The sequence below is a fragment of the Phoca vitulina genome, unplaced genomic scaffold, assembly GCF_004348235.1.
Source record: "Phoca vitulina isolate PV1807 unplaced genomic scaffold, GSC_HSeal_1.0 scaffold24, whole genome shotgun sequence".
NCBI lineage: Eukaryota > Metazoa > Chordata > Mammalia > Carnivora > Phocidae > Phoca > Phoca vitulina.
The window spans coordinates 16190583-16217870 of NW_022589727.1; the positions used below are offsets into that span (position 1 = coordinate 16190583).

Here is a 27288-nt window from a genome sequence, read left to right on the forward strand (position 1 = left end):
TTTTTATACATTTTTAATTTTTGCCAGTCTGATGGCTGTAAAATAGTGTCTCACCATAGTTATTTTTTTTTAAGATTTTATTTATTTATTTGAGAGAGAGAATGAGATAGAGCATGAGAGGGGGGAGGGTCAGAGGGAGAAGCAGACTCCCTGCTGAGCAGGGAGCCTGATGCGGGACTCGATCCCAGGACTCCAGGATCATGACCTGAGCTGAAGGCAGTTGCTTAACCAACTGAGCCACCCAGGCGCCCACCATAGTTATTTTTTAAAAAAACTTAGGGGTGCCTGGGGGGCTCAGTCAGTTAAGTGGCTGACTCTTGATTTGGGCTCGGGTCATGATCTCAGGGTGGTGGGATCAAGCCTCATGTCTGGCTCCATGCTCAGTGTGGAGTCTGCTTCAGATTCTCTCTCTCCCTCTGCCCCTCCCCCTGCTCTCTCTCTCTCTCTCTGTCTCTCCAAATAAACTCTTAAAATTTTTTTTTATATAGAGAGAGGGTGTGTGTGTGCATGAGAGGGGGTGTGGGAGGGGCAGAGGAAGAGGGAGAGAATCTTAAGCAGGCTGCACCCATTTTTCTGATGCATTGTATTTTCATTCCTTTGAATCAAAAGTTCTTTATAAATTCCAGACACATAGCTTTTATCAGTTGTATGTATTACAAATGTCTTCTCTCATTTTTGGCCTATCTTTTCCTTAAGTGGTAGCACTTTTTGTATCTTGTTTAGAAAATCTATGTTTTTGTTTTTGTTTTGTTTTTTGTTTTTTTTTAAAGATTTTATTTATTTGACAGAGACACAGTGAGAGAGGGAACACAAGCAGGGGGAGTGGGAGAGGGAGAAGCAGGCCTCCCGCCGAGCAGGGAGCCCGATGCGGGGCTCGATCCCAGGACCCTGGGAACGTGACCCGAGCCGAAGGCAGACGCTCAACGACTGAGCCACCCAGGCGCCCCTAGAAAATCTACGTTTATACCACCAAGGTATTAGAGATATTTTCCTGTATTGTCTTCTAAAAATTTTATCTTTTATGTTTAGGTCTTTAATTAGTCTGGAATTGATTTTATTTATTTATTTATTTTTAAAGATTTTATTTATTTGATAGAGAGAGACACATCAAGAGAGGGAACACAAGCAGGGGGGAGTGGGAGGGGGAGAAGCGGGCTTCCCGCTGAGCAGGGAGCTGGATATGGGCTCGATCCTAGGACCCTGGGACCATGACCTGAGCCGCTTAACCGACTGAGCCACCCAGGTGCCCCAGTCTGGAATTGATTTTAATAGAATGAAGTAGAGGTCCAATTTTCTTTTCAAATGGATAACCAGTTGTCCTGTCACCATTTACTGAAGAACGTATCCCTTGCACACTGATATGCAATACTGCCATAAACCAAGTACCCCAGTAAGGGTGGGTGTGTTTCTAGGCGCTCTGTTGCCTGATTCTTAGTTTGCTTTTATTCCTTATGCCAGTACACACAGGGCAGCACCAGCATCTATCAAAATGCCTTCTCTGATTTTCAGATCCCTTTCTGATTTTGGCCTCTAGGGATTTCCCTTGTGAGCTCAGCTATGCATTTAAAAGGATGTTTGTTAGATTTCATCCAGCATTTCTATGCCTGTAGTGGGAGATTTTTCAGACTGCCTAGTTAACCATAACCCAATGATGTAAAGTGAAGTTGCTTAGCTGATTCCTAAAATCAAATGTTTGTGATTATCTCATCTTGAGGATATGAGGCAGAAAAAACACAAAGTGCTTGCGTATCAGGGAACTTTCTCTCAATAAAAGAAGTAAAAATGACATTTTATTTATTTATTTATTTATTTATTATTTTTTTAAAGATTTTATTTATTTATTTGACAGAGACAGAGATAGCGAGAGCAGGAACACAAGCAGCGGGAGTGGGAGAGGGAGAGCAGGCTTCCCACCGAGGAGGGAGCCCGATGTGGGACTCGATCCCAGGGCCCTGGGATCATGACCTGAGCCAAAGGCAGACGCTTAACGACTGAGCCACCCAGGCGCCCTAAAAATGACATTTTAAATAGCAAACATGTTGGAGTATGTTTTGGTTAAAACCTCACATTAAACAAAAAATTGCATTGTGCAGATCAGTGAAACCTGGTCAAAATAATACTTAGATTTCCAAAGTAATATAAAGCAATTGAGCCAAAACAATCAAGACCCTCATGCCTGTTATAGGAAGAATAAAACCAATGAGATATATACAAGTCCTGTCATGAAACAGCTTTGTGGGGGAGGGAGGTGGGAAAATGTGTCCATTTTGATGGACAGCTGTGATGGCAAAGCGCTGTAAGCATCAGCACTAAGGACATTGATTATATGTGTCTCATGAGAGTTGTTAAGAGAATTAAATGAGTTAATGTTTGTAAAGAACTGAAAAGTGTCTCGTATATACTATTATGTGAGCACTTGTTAAGTAAAAACAAGGGGTGGAATTACAACCATACCATTTGGATGATGTGTCCCTATCACCCCCAGTTAGGAAGCATGGAATCCACAGAGCTGAGCAGTGGTACAGAGAAGTCATTAACATTTTATCTATTTATAGCCAAATTCATCCAGAGATATAGACTGTCCTGTCCTCAGATCGGAGGTAGAAATTGGGAGACAATGAGAGAGATCACCACCTTCTTTTGCTTTTAACACACAAAATAGATCTCATTTCCTTTTTAAAAGATCTGGTGGTATGTGCTACATTTACTAGGGAAGATTTAAATAAATTACTCCAGAATCATCAGCAACATGCTTCATATTAAATTCACGGATTAGGGACGCCTGAGTGGCTCAGTTGGTTAAGCGTCTGCCTTTGGCTCAGGTCATGATCCCAGCGTCCTGGGATCGAGTCCTGCGTCGGGCTCCCTGCTCAGTGGGGAGCCTGCTTCTCCCTCTGCCTGCCGCTCCCACTGCTTGTGCTCTCTTTCTGACAAATAAATAAAATCTTAAAAAAAATAAATTCACAGATTATAAGGGAAATACACTTTTCATTATTCATATAACTTGTCAGAATGGGCTCAATTATTTGGCACTATGACCTCTTCAATACAAGGACCATGTCTTGTTCATTTCTGGTACCCGGCACAAAGGGAATGTTCAATTGGGCGTGAGTGGTTTGGGGAATGTAACTTCAAATTACTACACCTTCTAAAAGGCTTCCCAGGGCCGTACTAACACATTCCTCTCTTCCTGAAGTCCTCCCATTTTTATTTCACCAGGGTTAGAATCCTTTCAGGGGTTCTGCCTGCAAATACATTCATTGACTATGTGATGTCTTCCCATCACTGTAATGTTCAGCCAGGGACAAAGAAATGAGTAAATTGGCTTCTACACTAAGTGAGAAGTGAGATGATTCCTCTCCCCACTCCCAATGTCTGATATTTGCAACAAAGTCTGCAAATTAACACAGTTCAGCAGGCATGTACTGAGTCTTAACCATGGAAAAAAAGATGAAAGAGAGGTAAATCCCAGTCCTCCCTTCCTGAAGAACTTCTAGTTTAGTAGTGAAAATAGACACAGAGCTGCACAGCATTAATCCCAATTGTAATTATAATTATTTTGGTTTAATTACCTGCCTTTTCACTGCATGGTAATGAGGACAAATCGGGAGTCTACTCTTTACCACTATATCCCTAGCATATAACAGTGTCTGCCACTTAAAACACTCAGTATTTGTCAAGTATTTATTGTGAAATATTGTATCAAGAGCATCAAGGATTCACAATGGGCTCACTGCAGGACAGTAGGGTAATGTGAACACCCTGACCTTTATGTTGTATGTTGGGTATGTGTGTGTGTTGAAAGAGATTCCTTCAGTGGGAGCTGATGATTGATTATCAAAGTTGTGGGGTTCTTTTTCCAAAGTGATAAAATTTTATTTAACAGGCCTTCTGCTTGGGATACACCTTTGCTTCTGGAAAGTTAAGAGGGGCCAGGAAGTGACAGGGAACAAGATATCTTTGATTCTAAGTAAAGAGGAAGGGTATAGCATGACTCAAAGTCAAGAATCCTAGTACACCAAAACAAAACAAAGAGGAGCATATAGGGAGCCACAAAATTCCATGGTTCCAATGAAACTAGAAAGGCAGTCAGGGCATAAGTCAGAGTGGCATAGATTGTCCATCTGCCCTAGAAAATGCTCTGCAGTCTTTCTGTCTGAGGAAGTGAAATGCACCAGCAGCAGGACACAGGAATTTGGTACAAGATGAATACCAGCGAGGTGGCCTTGTTAAGGTCTTTGTATCTCTTAAAATTCTGACTCTGCTTTTTACTTTCCCCTTGCCTCAGAGCACTACAACCACCAATGGCTTAGATCTTCTTATGATAGCTATTTGTCCAAACTGATTCTTTTCTTTACTATCTACCCTGAGCTTTTCATTCCTCTGCAAAAACTCAACCTCTCTCCTTGTTTTCAAAAAGAACATTAAAAAAAGAGAAAAAAACCCCAAGGCTCTAAAATAGTAAGATATATAGGCTTTTGTTTTTATGCCTATTCATATCCTGTCTTCAAAAATATAACCTCATTACAGGCATTAAGCACATTCTTTTTGTGGGCCCTTTCTGTGGAAGGGATCACTTTTTATATTTCTTTTATTACTCCCAATAAGCCTAGTTCAATGCTAAGCACATAGTAAACCAAGGGAACAGCCAAGGGAACATGTGACAAACCTAACACACTGGACACTCTTAAGATAAAATAAAAATTGAAACTAAGAATTTTATGTATTCATTTCTCTCATTTTCCTATATATAGTACCCTATTTGGATGCCCTTATAAGCTCTTACCATACTTTATTTTAACTGCCTATTTAGATTAGGTCTTTAATATTTGTTCCATGAAAAAATAATATACTGCAACTTAAAAAATTACAAAAGTAAAATAAATATGATAAATGTTTAAAAATGAAGAAGGCTCTGATAAAATTTTGGCAATTCATCAATACAAGGATGTTTTTATCATTCATCTTAGAAGTACAACTCAAGATTCAGTTTATTTTGTAATAGCTATCTCTTTACCTGACAGTCAATACTCAAACATCAACAAATTATTAAATTTTATTTAAAATTTTTTTTACAAATTATTAATTTTCTTAAATTTACACAGATGAAGAAAAGTAACACATCAGACAAGTTATTAAGTATAGTCTCAGGCTTATGTGGAATTATGATTGCTTTCAACAATTACTGAAATTTCTTTTCAAAGAAAATCTTCATACTAAGATATGTTTGTCCATGTAGCAGACTGAAGACAGCCACAAATGTGGCATTCTCAAAACAGCACATAACTACTAAATGTAATGCCGCAAACCAACTTACTCCTTTAAAGCTTCACTAAGTAATTCTAAGGAGTACAACAAAACATTACGGGCTCCTAATGTTCTTCCTAAGAATTAGGTAGTCTTCTTGGATTTTTTCTTCTCTGCTTCTTCCTTTTCCTTTTCTATTTCAGTTACTTGTAATTCAATTTCTTTGGCACTAAACATCTGAAAAAATATTTTAAAAAGCAAATTTCAATTATACCAGTAATTTCTGAATATTTCCAATATGAAGGAACCACTTATATTTTATACATTTATATTTTCTCTTTAAACTTTAAAGTTAAGACTGGGTGGCTCAGTCGTTAAGCGACTGCCTTCGGCTCGGGTCGTGGTCCCAGGGTCCTGGGATCGAGCCCCACATTGGGCTCCCTGCTCCTCCGGAAGCCTGCTTCTCCCTCTCCCACTCCCCCTGCTTGTGTTCCCTCTCTCGCTGTGTCTCTCTGTCAAATAAATAAAATAAATAAAATATCTGAAAAAAAAACCTTTAATTTTATATCTTCAAATATATAATGAAATATATATAAGCAAAATACTTGTAACAAATATGGACAAAATCTGAACTCTATTATATTTCCACTATCATTGTGCTAAAAAAGTAGGGCAAAGTGTTATATTGCATTACATACCCTCTATCTGCATATAACTCTGAAAATATTTTAATGCAGGCTTATTCTATTCATGAGCAAGTAACTCATTACTGAACTCCCCCTCTCCACCCCACTGTGTGATTCTCTGATAGGATTTGCCTATTTTATCAGCCATTAGAATAGCCAAAGAGGTAGGGAAACGACGACTTAACGCTGCTTTGTTTACAACTCCCTCACTAAGTGTAAAGCAAAAATAGCTTTTCTTTTATATAAATCAATTTTATTATATTTAAAATTAAAGATGGGAGCAACTTGCTCAAGGTCATACAATTAAACATATCAATCTGCTGGAACTTAGGCCTATCTAACTCTAAACTTAAACCCAGGTCTATCCAATTCCAGAGGCCATGCCCTATTTGCCACACAGCATATCCTGAAACAGCATGTGGGAGGGCAGTCTAACTTTGCTGCCAGTGCACGTACCATCCTAGCATGCATCACATGACTACGTGTGTCTATCCATGTGGGTATATATGTATGTGCTGCAGTTGGAGAGGTGACCCTGGCTTTGGTGGTTTTGTGCCCTTGTGGTGTTGGCATGTCTGTCCTGAGACCCTTGACAGCAGGGGTGACAACACGGCCCAGTTGTCATCTCCACACACTGTGCTCAGCACCATGGTTACTTCTGTGGGGCCTGTGCAGGGGCACAACCTATACCTCTCTCCCCATTTCTCTTATTCCTCATATCCCCATCTATTGGTTGGCTAATAAAAGGTGGCAATGTGGGCGCCTGGGTGGCTCAGTCATTAAGCGACTGCCTTCAGCTCAGGTCATGATCCCGGGGTCCTGGGATCGAGCCCCGCGTCGGGCTCCCTGTTCGGCGGGAAGCCTGCTTCTCCCTCTCCCACTCCCCCTGCTTGTGTTCCCTCTCTCGCTGTGTCTCTCTCTGTCAAATAAATAAATAAAATCTTTAAAAAAAAAAAAAAAAGGTGGCAATGTGGTGTCAAAACAGTGCAACAACACAACTCAAAAAACAAAAACCCCACTGCTCCATCCAACACTGATCTTAACACTATTTCCTCTTGAAATATTTCCTTCAAAACAAATGTGTATGTAAAATAATCCTTTTTAGTATACTTTTCATATAGTTTCCCATGCTTTAAGTGCTTTTTACACTCTCAGCTAGAGAGCTGGTGAACTGCACTGTGTACAGTTCTACCTGAGGACAATAGTGAGCCACATTTCAGATGTTCTTTAGCCAATGAATCCTCCATCACAGTACTCTGGATGATTTATTTTGTGGTTCAGCAGTTTGAACCCATAATGACTAACAACGGGTACACAAAGAAAAATGCCAGTCTTGCCACAAAGAAATACGGAAAGGTTATCACACTACGTATTACAATTTAAGTCTTACAGAGGCTCAAGACACTTTTTTTTTTTTAAAGGTATTTATTTATTTATTTGAGAAATAGCAAGAGAGAGAGAGAGAGACCGAGCACAGAGGGAGAGTGAGAGGGACAAGCAGACTCCCCACTGCGCAGAGAGCCCGATGCAGGCTTGATCCGAGGACCCTGAGATCATGACCTGGGCTGAAGGCAGACGCTCAACCGACTGAGCCACCCAGGCGCCCCTCAAGGCACTTTTAAGTGAGAAGTAGAGAAAATAGATAAAAACCAGTAAGCAAACAAGGGGTGGAGGTTTTTTGACGTAATGAAGGATAATACCATGTTAGAAGCCTGGAGGCCCAATAATTATACACATGATAGCTGAACAACACTGGCTGGAAGCATATCTTGATTTCAGAAGTAGAAAGATAGGGAGATGAAATGCTCTCTATAGGAATACCTTGTTTTAATTGTGCTTTGCAAATACTGCATTTTTAATAAATTGCTGGGGATTTTCGTTGTTGTTTTTGTTTTTTTTAAGTAAACTCTATGCCCAACATGGGTCTTGAGCTCACCACCCCGAGATCAAGAGTTGCATGCTCTCCCTACTCAGCCAGCCAGGCGCCCCTGTGCTTTTTACAAATTGAAGGTCTGTGGCAACCCTATGTTGAGCAAGTATATTGACACCATTTTTCCAACGACATTTGCTTACTTTGTATCTGTGTCACAGTTTGGTAATGCTTGGAATATTTCAAATTTTTTCATTATATTTGTTATGGTGGTCTGTGATCAGTAATTATGACTCACTGACCACTCAAATGCTGGCTAACATTTTTTAGCACTGTATTTTTATTTATTTATTTATTTATTTATTTATTTATTTATTTATTTTAAAGATTTTATTTGTTTGACAGAGAAAGACACAGCGAGAGAGGGAATACAAGCAGGGGGAGTGGGAGAGGGAGAAGCAGACTTCCCGCGGAGCAGGGAGCCAGATGCGGGGCTCAATCCCAGGACTCTGGGATAATGACCTGAGCCAAAGGCAGACGCTTAATAAGTGAGCCACCCAGGTGTCCCAGCACTGTATTTTTTTTTAATTTTTAATTTTTTAAAAGATTTTATTTATTTATTTGACAGAGAGAGACACAGCAAGAGAGGGAACACAAGCAGGGGGAGTGGAAGAGGAGAAGCAGGCTTCCAGTGGAGCAGGGAGCCCCCCCCACATCGGGGGGGGGATCAGGACCCTGGGATCATGACCCGAGCCGAAGGCAAAGGCTTAATGAGTGACTGAGCCACCCAGGCGCCCCCCCAGCACTGTATTTTTAAGTTAAGATATGTACATTGTTTTTTTTAGACATAATTCACTCTTAAGAGACTACAGTATAGTGTAAACATAAATTTTATATGCATTGGGAAACCTAAAAATTCATTTGACTTACTTTATTGCAATATTGCCTTAATAGCGGTGGTTGGAACTGAATCCTCAATATCTCCAAGGTATGCTTGTATGTGGGGCTCGGGAATAAATCTCCATAAATAATATATTATACTAATCCCATATATGACTGATTCAGTAGGGGTTCCTACTTAGAAGAATATATACTAAATGGGGTATGCCTACAAATAAATCTCAGCTCCTCTAAGTCTTCACAAAGGACCAGGGATAGGTAAGTGCTTGCAATAAGCACACAGAAATTAGTGAACGTTAGCCTACAGAAACAACAGATGTCATCATAATGTCAGTGGATGCAATGGGTGTTTCAGGCTTTTAATGAAGATTCACAGGTGTCAACATTTTGACAAGATTCAACTGTTGTCAAATTATATTATAGATGTTTTTTCCTCTTTGGTTAATGACTTACTTTCAAAGGCTGGTTTCTTCTTATTATAGCAAGTTCAATGTTTTTTCCACCAGACTGGACAACCTAATGTAGAACAAGCACAATATTAAAATTATTTCAGCAAATTTTATTTTTAGTAAGGAAATAGATAAGAACAAATCCTCTCTCCCCATGTTCTTCTGAATATGCTTTATTATTAGATCACTTACTTCTAGCAAAGCTCTTATTGCTAATTTGATAGCCTCACTGTCGTTTGCTATAGCATCTTCTGTGTAATTCTTCTCTAGAAATTCTCGGACAGTTTTAGCACTTCGGCCTATTGCATTTGCCTTGAAAAATAAAAGACAATTATTAATATCATTGCAATATGAATGAATTTATGGTTAGTGAAGTTTAGAGTTTACTGAGATATTTCTTAGTATAATTACTAAATAAAAATTGTAGTTTTGAAAACTTAGCAAACATTTCAGCAGCTCATTTTGTTACTATGCGAATGACCCGTAATGGTGGCGTGACTTATCTTCAAAAATACCAAAGCCTCATCCTGGTCAATGCCTTCTACTACTTTAATGGCTCCCAAGTCCTTGATAACCAGGGAAGACTGAAAGGGTTGAAATTCAAAAGAAGTAGAGAGGTAAGGAGGTAGGACTTTGCAATATAGTACCAAAGGAAGAAAGGAAAAAGGATAAAAAGGACATCAACCTGAAGAAGAAAGCTGTTTGCATGAATAGGACTGTGTGCATCATTCTCTTAGAACTTAGAAGAAAGTGGTCACCTAATTATTGATTCATTATCTTTGATTCTATAAGCGAGAAAAGATTCCTCTATTCCCCATTTTTCTTTGTTCTTTAGAAATTTTCATCAGATGAAGGTAGGAGGCAAATGACTGCCCTGGCTGCACAGCCGCAGGTGGTATACGGCATGTTCTTTTACTTCAGTCTAAATATCCAGGCAAGTATTACTGAAGATAATGAGGATGATAACAGTAATTCTTATGTAACAGAGCACTTATGTTCCAGGCACTATGATACGCATTTTACATGGATTATTTCCTTTAGCCATCACAAAAATAATTGAATAGTTACTATTACAAACCCCAATTCATGAATGAAGAAATGGGGGCTTGGAAAGGTTAAAACAAGCTTTGTCAACCTCAGCACTATTAACATTTTGAGCTGAATAATTTTTGTGCTGGGGGGGGCACGTCCTGTGCATTGTAGGATGTTTAGCAGCCTCTATCCACTAGACGCTAGTAGCATCCCCCGCCCTAGTTGTGACAACCAAACATGTCTCTAGATAGTGCCAAATGTCTCTTAGGGGGTACAAAATCACCCCTATTTGTGAACCAGTGTCTTAAATAATCTTGCCCAAGATCACAAAGGGGATAAGTAGAAGAGCTGAGCTTTGAAACCAAGTAGTCTGAATTGACTCCGAACTCTGAACTCTATACACTATGCTGCCGCATGCCCCTTGGCTGTGATGACCTTAGAGGAAGGAACCAGGAGAAGGGCCCATCCTCTCACTCAAGGATCCCGGCACTGAATGAGGGAATGTCTCAGTTCTAACTGGTTATGGTTCGTATTATGATTATAGGAAAGAGATCGCAAAAGAGATGTTAGGAAGTGAGCAGGAAGGCATACCTTTTGTACTGCATGACAGTATATTGTTCTGGTTAGCAGAAGATTATTTTTACTTCACAGAACTTTTTCTATTCCTTTATATTTCAGAGGATTAAAAAAACAGCTGTGAAACTTTAAATTTTGTGGCTTTGAAATTTCACTAAGATCAAAAGTAAAGACTTCAAACTGGTATGACTTTGAAGTATTATTTGCTACTAGTTTTTGGGGGGTAACTAGTTGTTGCCCAGAGAGGAAGAATATAAGGTAGGGGTTTATCCAAAAATCTCACCGAGCCCATAGAAGGTTACCTTATAAATTCCTGGTGACTTTCCTGTCCAATTCTTCTAATTGGTGATGTAAAAATTCTTTAATTCTTACCTACTTGGCTGGTTTCCTAAAATCTTCTTGCTAAGCTTATATCCCCCATCCTTCCTCCAAATCCATCACCCACCCCAGCCCACTTGAACAGACTCTTTAAGTTTTGCGATGTTTGTTTCCTGCCTGTCTATAATGATTAATGATAATTTTCTATGGCAAAGATGATTAGCAGCCAACGCCAATATCCATTCTTCCTTTGTGATAGAACTCTAGGCAATGTGACTGCTGAAAAGTTTCCTAGCCTTGGTTACCAGTAGGAATATACAGGTAGAAATAAATGGGTAGAACTTGTAGAAACCTTTGCTGCCTGGAATGCAGACAGGTTGGCTGGAGATCTAGCAGCCACTTTGAGAGCATGGGCAAAGACTAAGATAATAAAAGAGACAAATAACAGCAACTCTCTACCTTCAAACTTCTCATTATATGAGAAAAATAAATTATTATGTGTTAAGAATCATCACATCTCTGTTGTTAGAAGCCAAAAACAATACCTCACAGATAAATTTTTGTATATCTTAAAGATATACAGCACAAAAACTGATGGGGCACCTGGGTGGCTCAATCTGTTAAGTGTCTGCCTTTGGCTCAGGTCATGATCTCAGGGTCCTGGGATAGCACAGGACTCCCTGCTGCTACTCCCTCTCCCTCTGCCCCTCCACCCGGCTCGTGCTCTCTCTCTCTCAAATAAATAAATAAAATCTTTTTTAAAAAAAGATTGAAAATTGATAAACAAGATCATTTTGGCAGGAATACTTTATTTACTATTAGAATTTCTTAGCTGATGAGTAATATAATAGTTATATCCTTTGTGTGGTCTTCTACAGAAAGTATGAAAGCCTGACGATTGTTGATCTTTCCTATCTCTTTTAAATCCACTCCAATCAGGCTCTCATCACTATGAGATATTCTTATCAAGGTCAGCCATGACCTGCCCATTGCCATATCTAATCATTTCACTTTTTACCTGACCCATGAGTGGCTCTGGCTCAGCTGATCAACTCTTCTTGGGATGCCATTTTCACTTGTGATCCAGGATACCCCTCTCTGGGTTTTCCTTCTTCATAGACTATGCTGGATCCTTCCCCACCTTCCACTGGTCCAATACTCCTGATCTATATCAGGTCTTGCCTGGATTATTATTGGACAGCCTCTCAACTTGTTTGCCTGCTTCTCTTCTACCATACAATCTATTCTCACTACAGCAGCCACACAGATCCTTTAAAAATATGAGTCAGATCATGTTATTCTAATATGCCAGAACTGCAAATGGCTTTCTACATCACTCTCCTTATTTTTATTATTATTTTTTAAGATTTTATTTATTTATTTGAGAGACCACAAGTGAGGGTGGGCATGGGAGGGGGAGGCAGAGAGAGAAGCAGACTCCCCACTGACCAGGGAGCCTGATGTGGGGCTCAATCTCAGGACCCTGGGATCATGACCTGAGCCAAAGGCAGACAGATGCTTAACTGACTGAGCCACCCAGGCACCCCTACATCACTCTCTTTAATATCCAAGTCCTATCCATGGCCTTCAGACTCTACAAGATCTAGCCCCCTCCTACCTCTGTTACTCATCCCTCACATCTCTGTTGTTAGGAGCCAAAAACAGTATCTCACAGATAAATCTTTGTATATCTTAAAGATATACAGAACAAAAATTAATGGGGTACCTAGGTGGCTCAATCAGTTAAGCATCTGCCTTTGGCTCAGGTCTTTCTGGATTCACCACAGTGCAATCATATGCTCCGCATAGAGCTTGATATCTCATAGATATGGAACATACTGCCACCTTGGAATTTTGCCCTGATTGGTTCCTCTGTTCAGAATACCATAGAAATAACTACCTGGCCTGCTCCTTCACTTTCTTCAGGCCTCTGTTCAAATATCACCTTTTCAAAGGTGCTTTCCCTGACTACCTTACCTACCAATCACACTCTATCCTCCCACCCTTATTCTCGCCCCGCCCCCTCCCCCAGACTTATATTACATGTACACCATCTGTATACTTTTTTGTCACCTCTATATCCCCAAACCTAGAACAATATTTGATATGTAATTCAAATACACATAGACTGAATATTTGTTAAATTATGGATTGTTAATATATTTTACTTTGTAACTTTTGATGGTAATTATCTTTGGGAATCCTACACTATAATATCCCTAAGTACAGTGATATTAACTCACATGCTTACTGCTCTGGTACTCAATTCTTTCTTCATTTCTGGCCCCTTAGGATTTTGTGTCTTTTTTGTGAGTTCAGCTATGCATTAAAAACATGTTAATGATCATTCTAGCTTTCTACATGGTTATAGCAGGAGAATTTTTGATTAGTTCAATTTAATATAATGTGCCAAACCCCAGAACATGTTACTCCACATAAAAAAAATACTTTCTGCAATATAAAAATATATTAAGAAGAAAAAAATATTTCAAATAGGGTGTCCCCTCACCACTGGTCTGGATACTGCCAGAACTACCGGGCTAACTGATTTTTTTTTTAAGATTTTATTTATTTATTTGAGATAGAGAGCGAGAGCGAGAGAGAGAGAGAAAGAAAGAGAGAAAACGATGGGGGGGGAGGGGCAGAGGGAGAGGAAGAAGCAAGACCCTGGGATCGTGACCTGAGCCTAAGGCAGACGCTTAACTGACTAAGCCACCGAGGCATCCCTGGGCTAACTGATTTCTTGAGACTCTTCTGTTATGGAAGGGGCATCTGTATGCCCTCACTGGAAGAGAAACTGACGCTGGATATGAGTTTCCCTTCCCTGTACCAAATGCCCCACCTTCTGTGAACTTGCTGAATGCTTTCTTCACCATGATGGTATCTTACAAAACATTAGTGGTGACCAAGGAGGAACTGAGAGAATACACTTATGCCCATGGGATTCACTGGTCTTATCATGTTCTCTGATCCTAAAGAAGCCAGCCTGATAAAAACAGGGAATAGCCAACTGAAGACTCAGCTATAGCACTAGCATCTTAGGGAGCCAAGATCCTGTACGTGCCCTGACGTGGGAGCCAGTAACTAATTTCTTTCATAGCCACAAACCTAGGAATCAAGGGATAGCTGTCTCATTAAACCCCTAATGGGCCACTAATAAAATTTTTGCTTCTTGGATTGTATTAGTTTAAAGGTCCTAATTCCCAAGTTGGCAGAGTAATGGGGAAGGGAGAAGAGGCAGTGTTCTACTAGGGGATATAACAATTTCACTGAACTAGAAGCTGAAACTGCCAGTTGGCAATTTTGGACACCTCATGCCTTTGAACCAATAGGCAAATAATGGGTTACTGTGAGGATGGTATGATTTATCCTGATTATCAAGGGAAATAAAGTTACTAATTATACACTGGGACCAGGGAGGAGATGTCTAGAACTCTCATAATATTCTCCTGTAAAGTGAAAAAAGCTAATGGAAGGCTCTATAATCCATTAAGGCAGGGTCATTAATGGACCATAATCTTAAAAAAAAAAAAAAAAAGTTTGTGTTAAGTGCCAGATAACCCCAACAAACCGAAGTGCTGGTATCAGCAATTTCTGTTCTCATTTCTGCTACAGGTCATGTGGCCAGTTTATATTTTGAATTTTCTGTTTCTCCTGCCCATTTCACATGTCCTTTATCTGCACTATGTAAAACTACATCCTAGCACTGCAAAGTGTTGTCACAACATGGTACCCGAGCTGCGTCCTCAACAGCCTATTGTATCACTTTATCAGGCTACTGGTATAGTAGGTCAGAATAAAAAACAAAACATAGAAATGAAAGAAAAACCAAAGACCTTGTCTCATGGCTAAAGTGCTATATATAGTCTCCCCAAAACAGAAATTAAACCAGAAGATTTTATTCTATTTTTCAAGACTAGATATCAGAATTTATGTAACACACATAGAGAACCATTTGGCCTAAGCGTGATGTAATGGAAGGAACACTGTACTAATAAAGCAGAAGACCCTGAGTTCTAATGACAGTTTTGTTATTAACTAGTGGTGTGAACTTAAAAAAAAAAAATCACTTAACTCCTGAGTCTCACTTACCAAATATGTAAAATAAAAAAGTTTTCAAATGTCTTTTGTTATATATTTTTTTAAAGCTGCATTTGATTTCAACCAAAATCTTACAAGAAAGTACAATATGTGAAATCAGTTAAATGATGATATATGGCCTTCAGACACCACAGCAATGCATAGTTTCAGACCTAGATGATAAACAAATTCCCAACAATGTAAAAATTCCCTAATTTTGGGGTGGCTGGGGGGCTCAGTCGGGTAAGTGTCTGCCTTCAGCTCAGGTCATGATCTCAGAACCCTAGGTTTGAGCCCCATGTTGGGCTCCCTGTTCAGCGGGGAGTCTGCTTCTCCCTCTCTGTCTGTGGCTCCCCCTGCTTATGCTCTCTCTCTCTCAAATAAATAATAAATAATAAAAAAAAATAAAAATTCCATAATTTTCCTAACTAGTTGACTTTACAATAAAATAAAAATGCTTCAGGCGCCTGGGTGGCTCAGTTGGTTAAGCGACTGCCTTCGGCTCAGGTCATGATCCTGGAGTCCCTGGATCGAGTCCCGCATCGGGCCCCCTGCTCGGCAGGGAGTCTGCTTCTCCCTCTGACCCTCCCCCCTCTCATGCTTTCTCTCTCTCAAATAAATAAATAAAATCTTTAAAAAAAATAAAAAATAAAAATGCTTCTCTGTATGACCCTAGGGAGCAACCAAATTAAAATGGAAAATTATGTAAACTTGGAAATTGCTATGTTATGATATTGAAATGAAGTATAATGATGTAATGATTAATACAAACAGAAGATGGCACACTTTATTTTATTTTTTTTTAAAAGATTTTATTTATTTATTTGACAGAGAGAGACACAGCGAGAGAGGGAACAGAAGCACCGGGAGTGGGAGAGGGAGAAGCAGGCTTCCCGCCGAGCAGGGAGCCCGATGCGGGGCTCAATCCCAGGACCCTGGGATCATGACCTGAACCGAAGGCAGACGCCCAACGACTGAGCCACCCAGGCGCCCCGAAGATGGCACACTTTAGAATATTTAGAGAAAGACTGAGGGTAGTAACTTGTTGTGTGTAAGGTATAGATTTGGGAGGCATAAGAAATCTAGTACATGTAAAAGCTATCTTAAATTGGCACAAAAAAGTCTGGTACTTGCAGTAGGTAAATTCATAGTTTCTGATTACCAATTAGTTTGTCTAGTTAGCTTAAAAGAAGATGTACAGCTAACACAGTATCCAGGTCTTGATGGCAAGAATATAATCCACTGTTTTACTAGCCTGGTTAATTGGTTTATAAAACAGTATGAGTGTGGTCAGCTCAAATCAATTCCTTTAGTTAAAACAGGCATAAAGACCAAGGCGATATTTCCCATTAATTTATTTGGCTTTTAATAACAGTAAAATAAACACTTCATGAAATTATTTAAAGCCTAGGTATTTAAACTTTTTTTTAAGATTTTATTTATATATTTGAGAGAGAGAGAGAGAGAAAACGAGTGAGGGGGAGGGGCAGAGGGAGAAGAAGAAGCAGGCTCACCACTGAACAGGGAACTCGATGCAGGGCTCGATCCCAGGACTCTGGGATCATGACCTGAGCCAAAGGCAGAGGCTTAAGAGATTGAGCCGCCCAGGCGCCCCTTGACACTTTTAATAAAGTAAAAATTATTTAGATTCTATAATGTACTTCTATTTTTATATATTAAAATATACAAAAATTTGTTTCTGGAAATTGCTACTAGTTTCCCTAGACCCTAGACTTTTGTATTAGATTTGAATGTACCATTAAACAAAGTATTGGGGTAATGAAAGAAGAATAACAACTTACCCAGAAAACAAACTATATTTCAGGAATTATATAGAGACAATTGTAATGTACTGCCATATAAATAGAGAGTCATAGTTTGGGGTACTCCAACTCTCTTAGAATAGAGAATGCGTTCAATATTTCACTATGGGGTTTAAATGCTCATTTAATTCTATATTAAAAGCAAAGACTATTTCTACTCAAAGCAAGTATCTGTATGGTGCAGTACTTATTTGGAAGAATGAATGATGAATAGGAATTGGATATATCTCTTATTTGGCCACTTATATATACTTAGGTTTGTCACATCTTTTCAAAGTAAGGAAAAGACCCTTTGATTAATAAACCCAAGTGTTGGGGTGCCTGGGTGGCTCAGTCAGTTAAGCATCTGCCTTCAGCTCAGGCCATGATCCCAGCGTCCTGGAATTGAGTCCCGCATCGGGCTCTCTGCTCCTCAGGGAACCTGCCTCTCCCTCTGTCTGCTGCTCCCCCTGCTTGTGTTCTCTCTCTGTCAAATAAATAAATAAAATCTTAAAAAAAAAAACCAAAGTGTTTTTCTATCCATCAAAAATCATCATAGTTTCTGACTAGCTAAATGGTTACATAAAGTTTGTACCACCATCAATACTTTAATGCAACATAATTTTTGTCATGTCCCTGAAAGTGATAAAACATTTACTGTGAATACATGTATTCAACTTCTAAAATATATTAACAAATTCAAGACTTACCTTCCAAGCATGGTAAGTACCAGAGGGATCAGTCTGATATAATCTTGGGATACCATCGTCATCAAAACCTACAATTAAGGCAGAAATGCCAAAAGGCCTTCGTCCATTGCTTTGTGTATATTTCTGAAAAATAAAATGTTTTTATAACTACTTTCTGTATGAGGCCATACAAAGAATAGTACTATTATTTATCAACTAAGAAATTTTAATAGCAGGGGCGCCTGGGTGTCTCAGTTAGTTGAGTGTTTGCCTTCGGCTCAGGTCATGATCTCGGGGTCCTGGGATCGAGCCCCCCATGTAGGGCTCCCTGCTCAGTGAGGAGTCTGCTTCTTCCTCTCCCTCTGCCCCCTGCCCGCCTGTGCTCTCTCTCCCTCAAATAAATAATCTTAAAAAAAAAATTTTTTTTTTTTAAAGATTTTATTTATTTATTTGAAGAGAGAGACACAGCGAGAGAGGGAACACAAGCAGGGGGAGTGGCAGAGGAAGAAGCAGGCTTCCCGCCGAGCAGGGAGCCCGATGCGGGGCTCGATCCCAGGACCCTGGGATCACGACCTGAGCCGAAGGCAGACGCTTAACGACTGAGCCACCCAGGCGCCCCAATCTTAAAAAAATTTTTAATAGCAAAGCATTCCTGCTAAAATGTTATTAAGATCCTCTTCCTGACTTTTTCTGAACTTCAATCCATGATGAAATTTTAATGAAATTAATGTATACAGTGTGTAAAATAAAATAGTAAGTTTGCTTATATATGGTCTTAACTGTTTTCTTGTTGCTTTATATATCTTTTGGTAACAGAATTGGATTATAATCTTGTTAATATAGCAGAGAACTGTATATGTACACCATTTTGGTTCCTACCTAGTAAAGCTGATTTTAGTGAGCTGTACTTTGGAAGCAAGTTCTTGAGGTTTACTTTGAGAGACACTACAATTGTTACTATTATAATCAATATTCTTACTTGATACTATTATTATCAAGTACATTCTGTTCACTGTATACTGAGTTATCTCTACATAAAACCCAACTAAGACACTTCTTTCAATCACCAAACAAGGAAACTTTTGTCTCTCTGGAAGAAAAAGCATGTTTTTTCTTCCCGGACAGCAGGGCACTGGAAACCAATTGTATTTCTTTTTACTTTAGTGCCAAGAACTTCCCGGATTGTGCTCCAACAAGTGGAATTCACACTAATTCTGAGACTGGTGCTCCTAGAAGTTGTGCAGAGGGCAGCCCTGACAGAAAGCTCAAGCTCATGCCTCTTTTTTCATTTTTATATTTTATTATTATGTATTTTTATTAGCCACCTCCAATTTTGAATGCAAATAGTTGGGCTACAAATGTAAACAAACTCTTAAAGAATGTGGAACACTACATCAAAAAACTAATGATGTATTGGTGACTAACATAACATAATAAAATTAAATTAAATTAAAAAAATAAAAGAACAGGGTTTATGTCTTCATTCTTCTGTATTTCCTAATATTCCTAGTTCACACAGAGGTATGAAGTAGATGCTTTTTAAATATACCTCAGAGCAGAGACCCTTTTATTTGTTTAATCAACCATGTTTTTTTTTCTTTAATGAAAAAGTACTTGCACAGGGTTAAAATAATGTAAAAGTACAAAAGGTGTACATTTTAAAGGATCTCTTTTGTTGCAGAGCCCCAGACCCCTTCCTAGTAGCAACCACACTGTTACTGGTTTACAATATTAAATGTTCTATGCGGAGCCTTTATACTTCTAGAAGACAAACTAAAAACTACAGTTGGGAACCTTGTATACACAATGTTCTACACCTTGCTTTTTTGGTGGATACAGTGTGGAGCTCAGCAGGAAGCTTGAACTCAGGACCTTGAGATCGAGACCTGAGCTGAGATCAAGAGCTGGATGCTTAGCCGACTAAACCATGCAGGCACCCCAGTGGATACCCTTTTAACTACTAAGAAAATCAAAGCAAATAAAAAAGTAAAGTAGAATAATATAAAAATGTTGAACTTACTTGCAACATAAATTAAATGGAAAACAAAACAAAACAACACCAATGTATCTTTTTGTAAGTATGTAATTTAAAACTTTAATATCTAGAATATATAGTTTATTAAAAAAAATCTCTACATGGACAAATGGCAAAATCCATGCCAGAAAGTGTTCTAAATGCTTTAAATGTATTAAGTCATTTAATCCATAATGCAACTCAACAAAGTAGGTATTATTGAAATGTTTATTCTATAAATAAGAAAATTAAGACAAAACAGGCTAAATAGTATGCTCATGGCACTAACTAGGATGTAACAAAGCCAGGATTCAAAACGCCCAAATTCTGGCTCCTGAAGGCACATTCTTAATCACCAGAGTGCCTGTCAAAGGGAAAGATAGTTTACACTAGAAGAAATGAAAATAGCAAACCAACATGTGGGAAAAAAATCAGCCTCACTACTAATTATAAAATACAAATTAAAACAACTATTATAGTACTATGTTATACTTATTTGCAAAATAAAAGAAAAATGAAAACCCAAGGCTGATGATCCTTCAGGGATACATTTATGCATTGCTGGCTGCACAATAAAAATTGGTTCAATCTTTTTAGCAAGCAATTTAGCTACATATAACAAGAGTCTTAAAACCAATTACAATCTCTAATCTAGTAATCTCATACTGAAAATTAATTTAACAATATAATTCAAAAAAGAAAAATAAAGGCTGTGACAGACAGAGTAATGTTATTGAAGTACTAAACCAAGAAAGACAATGAGAAAGGGAAAGAAACTGGAAACAATCTAAATAATTACCAGTGAGCAACTGGAAACAGTATTATATGGTTAGTAAGAATGGTAAGTATGCATAAGGATTATGCTGACATACATAAAGGACACATAAAATGATAGAGAACAAATATACAAATACAAATACAAATATACATAGTGACTATACTTAATGTCAAACCATGCATCTATATGTATGAATTCAGAAATCATATCCAGAGGTGCCCGGGTGGCTCAGTAGGTGGAGCATCGGACTCTTGATTTCAGCTCAGGTCATGATCTCAGGGTTGTGAGATTGAGCCCTGTGTTGGGCTGTGCTGAGAGTGGAGCCTAGTTAAGATTCTCTCTCTCCCTCTCCTTCTGTCCCTCCCCATTGCACTCTCTGTCTCCCTCTAAAATAATCAATCAATCAATCTTAAAAAACGAAACATGTCATATCCAAACCTGATCAGTTGTGTTTAGGTTTGTAGGTGAAAGAACCATGGGTATTTCTTTAGTAAACATGTAAAAAAAAAAAAAAGTTTTCATTACTGTATTTCTAGAGGTATAGAAATCCTCTTAAAATATGAGATTTACTGTCTTTGAAATTTTAAAGATTTTATTTATTTATTTTGAGAGAGAGAGAGAGAGAACATGAGAGGGGAGAGGGTCAGAAGGAGAAGCAGACTCCCCACTGAGCAGGGAGCCCGATGTGGGACTCGATCCTAGGACTCCAGGATCATGACCTGAGCTGAAGGCAGTTGCTTAACCAACTGAGCCACCCAGGCACCCCTGCCTTTGAAATATTAATATAATTCCTAGAACTGATAGTAATTGAGATTTCTAATGCTCAAATCAATGTAGTCCACTGGAATAAGAGTGTATGAAGTAAGTGTGAGAAGGAATAAGGAGTTTAGTAGACTTAACAGATTAAATGACTGGAGTTATTGTAGTATTCCCATGGTAGGAACCATAATGATGGCAAAAGAAGAAAACCTTTCAAAATCTGTTGGAATAGTGTCTTACCTGCTTTAAGGTTGCTATGAAGCGAGTTATATATTCTACAGTGACTGGGTCCTCAACTGTGAGCTTATAACTCTGGCACTCCACACGGGATCTGTTTATTACTACTCTAGCATCAGCAGTCAGTCCTATAAAAGTAGGCAATACATTACAAAAAAGAATGACTCTTTTCTTGTCCAAAGGTTTTTTTTTTTTTAGCTACCATGAAATCTTTCTTATAATGTCCATTTGTTTTTTTCAATATCTGTCCATTATAAATAATTTATAAAACAGAATATCACTTGTCCAACATTTAATACTTAATCTGATGCATTCTTATTTACTTTTTAAAGAAATGGTTTTAGGGGCGCCTGGGTGGCTCCGTCGGTTAAGTGACTGCCTTCGGCTCAGGTCATGATCCTGGAGTCCCAGGATCGAGTCCCACACCAGGCTCCCTGCTCAGTGGGGAGTCTGCTTCTCCCTCTGACCAACCCCCTCCCCGTGCTCACTCTCTCTCAAATAAATAAATAAAATCTTAAAAAAAGAAAGAAATGGTTTTAAAAAGTAATAGTTAAACACTAAGTTAAGTAAACTATTTTCCCAAAGATCAAAATGGTTTAACTCACAGTGGTTGGTCTGGTTATGAGATTTTATTAAACATTTTCTAAAAATCTCTGTAGTCATATTTTTTAAAACTATTTTTGGGGAAGATATCAAAGGCAGACTGATCAAAGGCTGATGGTTTATCCTGGTTCCAAAATCAATATTATTTATATTATGAATATTATTATTCATTACCTAAATCATTAAGTAAGCTGTATTTCTCCTTATGAAGACAGTATTACTTCATTATCAAACACATATCCATTGAATTCAAACTGCATTCAATGTAACTGTGACATGTAATTTCTCTCAGCTTTTCATCCAAGATTAAGGGTTTGAAAATCAAGAATGTTAAAACAGAAAAAGAAAAGTCTTCCTTTTGCCATACCAAAACATCATGTAATGAATTTTCAACATTTCCATAAGGAAATAGAATGATTCTATAAAAACAACAACTGACCCAAAACTTAAATACAACAGTTGCAAACATTTCTATTAAAGACTTCTCTGGCATTTGACCTTTACGTGGCCATTTTGTTTCTTTCCCCACTCTCTTAATAGCACACTGCCAGGAAAATGCATTCACAAAATCTCTGTAACAGTCATGTCTCACATAACCATCAGTCTTTTCACAAACTCATCTTCCACTTCCACACCATTTCAAATTGTGTTTCTACAAATGGAAGAATTGTCAGTCCCTGAAGATAATGGTAGTCAACAATGAAGAACCTGTCACAATATGCCCCTAAGAATCACCCTAACACTCATGGGTCGGGGGCAAATTTTAATCAGATAGTTAAAGAGGGAGAAACTGATTCTATTCTCTCTGCAAAATATGAGAAGCACCTGGCTGGCTCAGTTGGTAGAGCATGTGACTCTTGATCTTGGGGTTGTGAGTTCGAACCCCATGTTGGGGGTAGAGTCTACTTTAAAAAATAGTTTAAAAAAGTTATTTAAAAAATGTTATATGAGAGAAAGAAATGGAAAGAGATTAACTTTACCTATCCTATGGATTAAAAGCTATACTCAATTAGAAAATGTGATCAGAAAGGAGATTTCTAAGTTATATCCCCTTTACAACATAAATATGATCCCAAACTACAGAAACGTGAAAGTATATTTAAAGAGTAGTGACATAACTGATTCAAGAAAAAAGTGATAAATTTGCCAAACCATATAAGTAATACATTTGTGTGATTGTGTTTAACATAAGAAATAGCAATTACACTAATCAATACTAAATAGCTAGGAAAAAAAGAACAAGTTCAATTTACAGATAGCATTGAAAATTGCAATTTCATATTCCATAGGTTACCATTTAGTTTTGTTGTTTCCTTTGCTGGCAGAAGCTTTTTATTTTGTTTTTTAAAAGATTTTATTTATTTGTCAAAGAGGGAGAGAGCACATAAGCAGGGGGAGCTGCAGATAGAGGGAGAAGAAGGCTCCCTGCTGAGCAAGGAGCCTGATGTGAAACTCGATCTCAGGACCCTGGGATCATGACCTGAGCCAAAGGCAGATGCTTAACTGACTGAGCCACCCAGGTGTCCCTAGAAGCTTTTTATTTTGATGAAGTCCGAATAGTTTAGGTTTGCTTTTGTTTCCCTTGGCTAAGGAGACATATCTAGAAAGAAGTTACTACAGCCGATGTCAAAGAAGTTACTGCCTGTGTTCTCCTCTAGGATTTTTATGGTTTCAGATCTCACATTTAGGTCTTTAATCCATTTTGAATTTATTTTTGTGTATGGTGTAAGAAAGTGGTCCAATTTCATTCTTCTGCACATTGCTGCCCAGTTTTCCCTCACTACAGCTTTGTAATATAACTTGAAGTCCAGAATTGTGATGCCTGCTTTTCTTCTTCAAGGTTTCTTTGGTTATACAGGGTGTTTTGTGGTTCATACAAATTTTAGGATTCTTTGTTCTAGCTCTGTAAAAAATGCTGTTGGTATTTTGATAGGAATTGCACTAAATGTATAGATTGCTTTGGGTAGTATAGACATTTTAAATATATTTATTCTTCCTACAGAATGGAAGATATTTGCAAATGACCTATCTGATAAAGGTTAGTATCCAAAATAAAGAACTTATAAAACTCAATACCCCAAAAATGAATAATGCAACTAAAAAATGGGCAGAAGACATGAATAGACATTTTTCCAAAGAAGACATACAGATGGCCAACACACACATGAATAGATGCTCAACATCACTCATCATCAAGGAAATACAAATAAAAACTACAATGAGCTATCATCTCACACCTGTCAGAATGGCTAAAATCAACAACACAAGAAAGAGTAGGTGTTGGCGAGGATGTGGAGAAAGGGGAACCCTTTTGCACTGTTGGTGGGAATGCAAACTGGTACAGCCACTCTGGAAAACAGTATGGAGGTTCCTCAAAAAGTTAAAAATACAACTACCCTATGATCCAGGAATCGCACTACTAGGTATTTACCCAAAGAATACTAATTCAAAGGGATACATGCACCCTGATGTTTATAGCAGCATTATCTGTAATAGCCAAATTATGGAAATAGCCCAAGTCCCATCAACTGATGAATGGATAAAGAAGATGTGGTATATATATATACACAATAGAATATTACTCAGCCATAAAAAGAATGAAATCTTGCCATGTGTAATGACATGGATGGAGCTAGAGAATATTATGCTAAGTAAAATAATTTAAGTCAGTCAGAGAAGACAAGTATAATATGATTTCAATCATATGTGGAACTTAAGAACAAAACAAACGAGCAAAGGGAAAAAAAGAGGGGCAATCCAAGAAACAGACTCTTAACTACAGGGAACAAACTGATGGTTATCAGAGAGGTCGGGGGATGAGTGAAATAGGGATGGGGATTAAGAAGTGCACTTGTGATTAGCACTGGGTGTTGTTAGAAAGTCATTGTTAGTCAACAATGAAGTCAACAATGAAAAACCTGTCACAATATTGTATACCCGAAACTAATAATACACTGTATGTTAACTAACTGGAATTTAAATAAAAACTTAAAAAAAATTGCAATTTCACTGTTTATAAATAAGCAATCTATAGAAGAAATAAGTTCTCCATCTAGTGCTTTTATTTTTTAAAAGATTTTATTTATTTATTTGAGAGAGAGAGCGAAAGAGAGAGAGAGCACAAGCAGGGGGGAGGGGCAGTGGGAGAGGGAGAAGCAGACTTCCTGCTGAGCAGGGAGCCTGCCGAGGGGCTTGATCCCAGGACCCTCAGATCAAGACCTGAGCCGAAGGCAGATGCCTAACTGACTGAGCCACCCAGGTGCTCCTCTAGTGCTTTTGAATTCATACCACAACATTATCTTGAAAATCTTGAAAATACTTACACAATGTAAAATTTCTACTTTTAAATGGAATTCTACATGGCACATGAAAGAATTATTTTTTTCAAATTCTTTGATTTTTTTTTCCTAAGGGCTGTTTTCTAAACATTAGAAGTACAATATAGCAACAACATTGACAAAAGAATGTGATTTTTTTCAAGATGAAACTATATATTTTTTTCTGATATGTATTCATTGTAAAATATTCCAACAGAGGGAATAAAAGCTACCATATAATTCCAAAAGTTATAAACAAAACAATATTATACATATTATTCAGTAACCTACTATTTTTAATATATATTGTGAATACTTTGCCGTGTCAATACGTATAGATTCTATGACCTTTTTTTTTAAATTTAAATTCAATTAGTTAACATACAGTGTAGTACTGGTTTCAGAAGTATAATCTAGTGATTCATCACTTACATATAACACCCAGTGCTCATCCCAACAAGTGCCCTCCTTAATGCTCATCACCCATTTAGCCCATCCCCCCACCCCTTCCCCTCCAGCAACCCTGTTCGTTCTCTTAACTATAGAGTCTCTTATGGTTTGCCTCCCTCTGTGTTTTTATCTTTATTTTTCCTTTCCTTCCCCTATGTTCATCTGTTTCGTTTCTTAAATTCCACATGAGTGAAATCATATATTTGTCTTTCTCTGACTGACTTATTTCACTTAGCATAATACACTCTGGTTCCAGCCACATCGTTGCAAATGGCAAGACTTGTTTTTGATGGCTGAGTAAAATTTATATATATATATATATATATAATCACTCTCCTTTATCCATTCATCAGTCAATGGACAATTTGGGCTCTTTCCATAATGTGGCTATTGTTGACTGCGCTGCTATAAACACTGGAGTGTGTTTGCCCCTTGGAATCAGCATTTTTGTATCCTTTGGATAAATACCTAATAGTGCAACTGCAATTTTGAGAAACCTCCATACTGTTTTCCAGAGTGGCTGTACTGGTTTGCATTCCAACCAACAGCGCAAAAGGGTTCCCCTTTCTCTGCATCCTCGCCAACATCTGTTGTTTTCTGAGTTGTTAATTTTAACCATTCTGACAGGTGTGAGGTGGTATCTTATTGTGGTTTTGATTTGTATTTCCCTAATGATGAGTGATGTTGAGCATTTTTTCATGTATCTGCTGGCCATCTGTATGTCTTCTTTGGAGAAATATCTGTTTAGTCTTCTGCCCATTTCTTAACTGGATTATTTATTGTTTGAGTGTTGATTTTGATGAGTTTTTTATAGATTCTGGATACTAGCCCTTTATCTGATAGGTCATTTACAGTATCTTCTCCCATGCCATCAGTTGCCTTTTAGTTTTGTTGATTGTTTCCTTCACAGTGCAGAAGCTTTTTATCTCGACAATGTCCCAATAGTTCATTTTTGCTTTTGTTTCCCTTGCCTCCAGTGATATGTCTAGTGAGAAGGTGCTGAGGCTGAGGTCAAAGAGGTTGCTACCTGTTTTCTCCTCTAGGATTTTGATGGTTTCCTGTCTTACATTTAGGTTTTTTATCCACTTTGAATTTATTTTTGTGTATGGTATAAGAAAGTGGTCCACTTTCATTCTTTTGCAGGTCGCTGTCCAGTTTTCCCAACACCATTTGTTGAAAAGACTTTTTCCATCAAATATTCTTTCCTGTTTTATTGAAGATTAGTTGACTATATAGTTGTGGGCTATGCCTCCTTTTTTAACTGCTACTAAATAATAAGAATGATAACATGGTAGTAGTAGTAATTGTAGTGGTAATATTAATAATATATGCCAGACATTGTTATAAATGCTTCTTATCTATTAACTCATTTAATTCTTGTAACAAATCAATAAGGTACATACTATCATTAGCCTCATGTTAAAGAAGACTAAACTGAGGCAAAGAGCAGTTAAGTACCTTGCCCATAGTCACAGGTGTAG

At 38.1% G+C, this 27288-nt stretch overlaps 1 protein-coding gene across 3 annotated transcripts in view; it reads right to left on the reverse strand.

The window, feature by feature from the left end:
- Nucleotides 1-5391: 5391 nt before the first annotated feature.
- The window catches only part of PSMA8 (proteasome 20S subunit alpha 8), a 41660-nt gene continuing 19763 nt past the window's right edge, over nt 5392-27288 (reverse strand). For 2 of the 3 annotated variants that reach the window (XM_032421449.1, XM_032421448.1), the window contains exons 3-7: nt 21441-21565; nt 17671-17793; nt 9345-9464; nt 9157-9219; nt 5392-5484 (exon numbers count right to left, since the gene is read on the reverse strand). In XM_032421449.1, the coding sequence (XP_032277340.1) occupies nt 5392-5484; nt 9157-9219; nt 9345-9464; nt 17671-17793; nt 21441-21565 (524 nt within the window). Of the gene's footprint in view, nt 5485-9156; nt 9220-9344; nt 9465-17670; nt 17794-21440; nt 21602-27288 lie in introns of all 3 variants that reach the window. The other variant, XM_032421447.1, reaches the window with a different exon arrangement.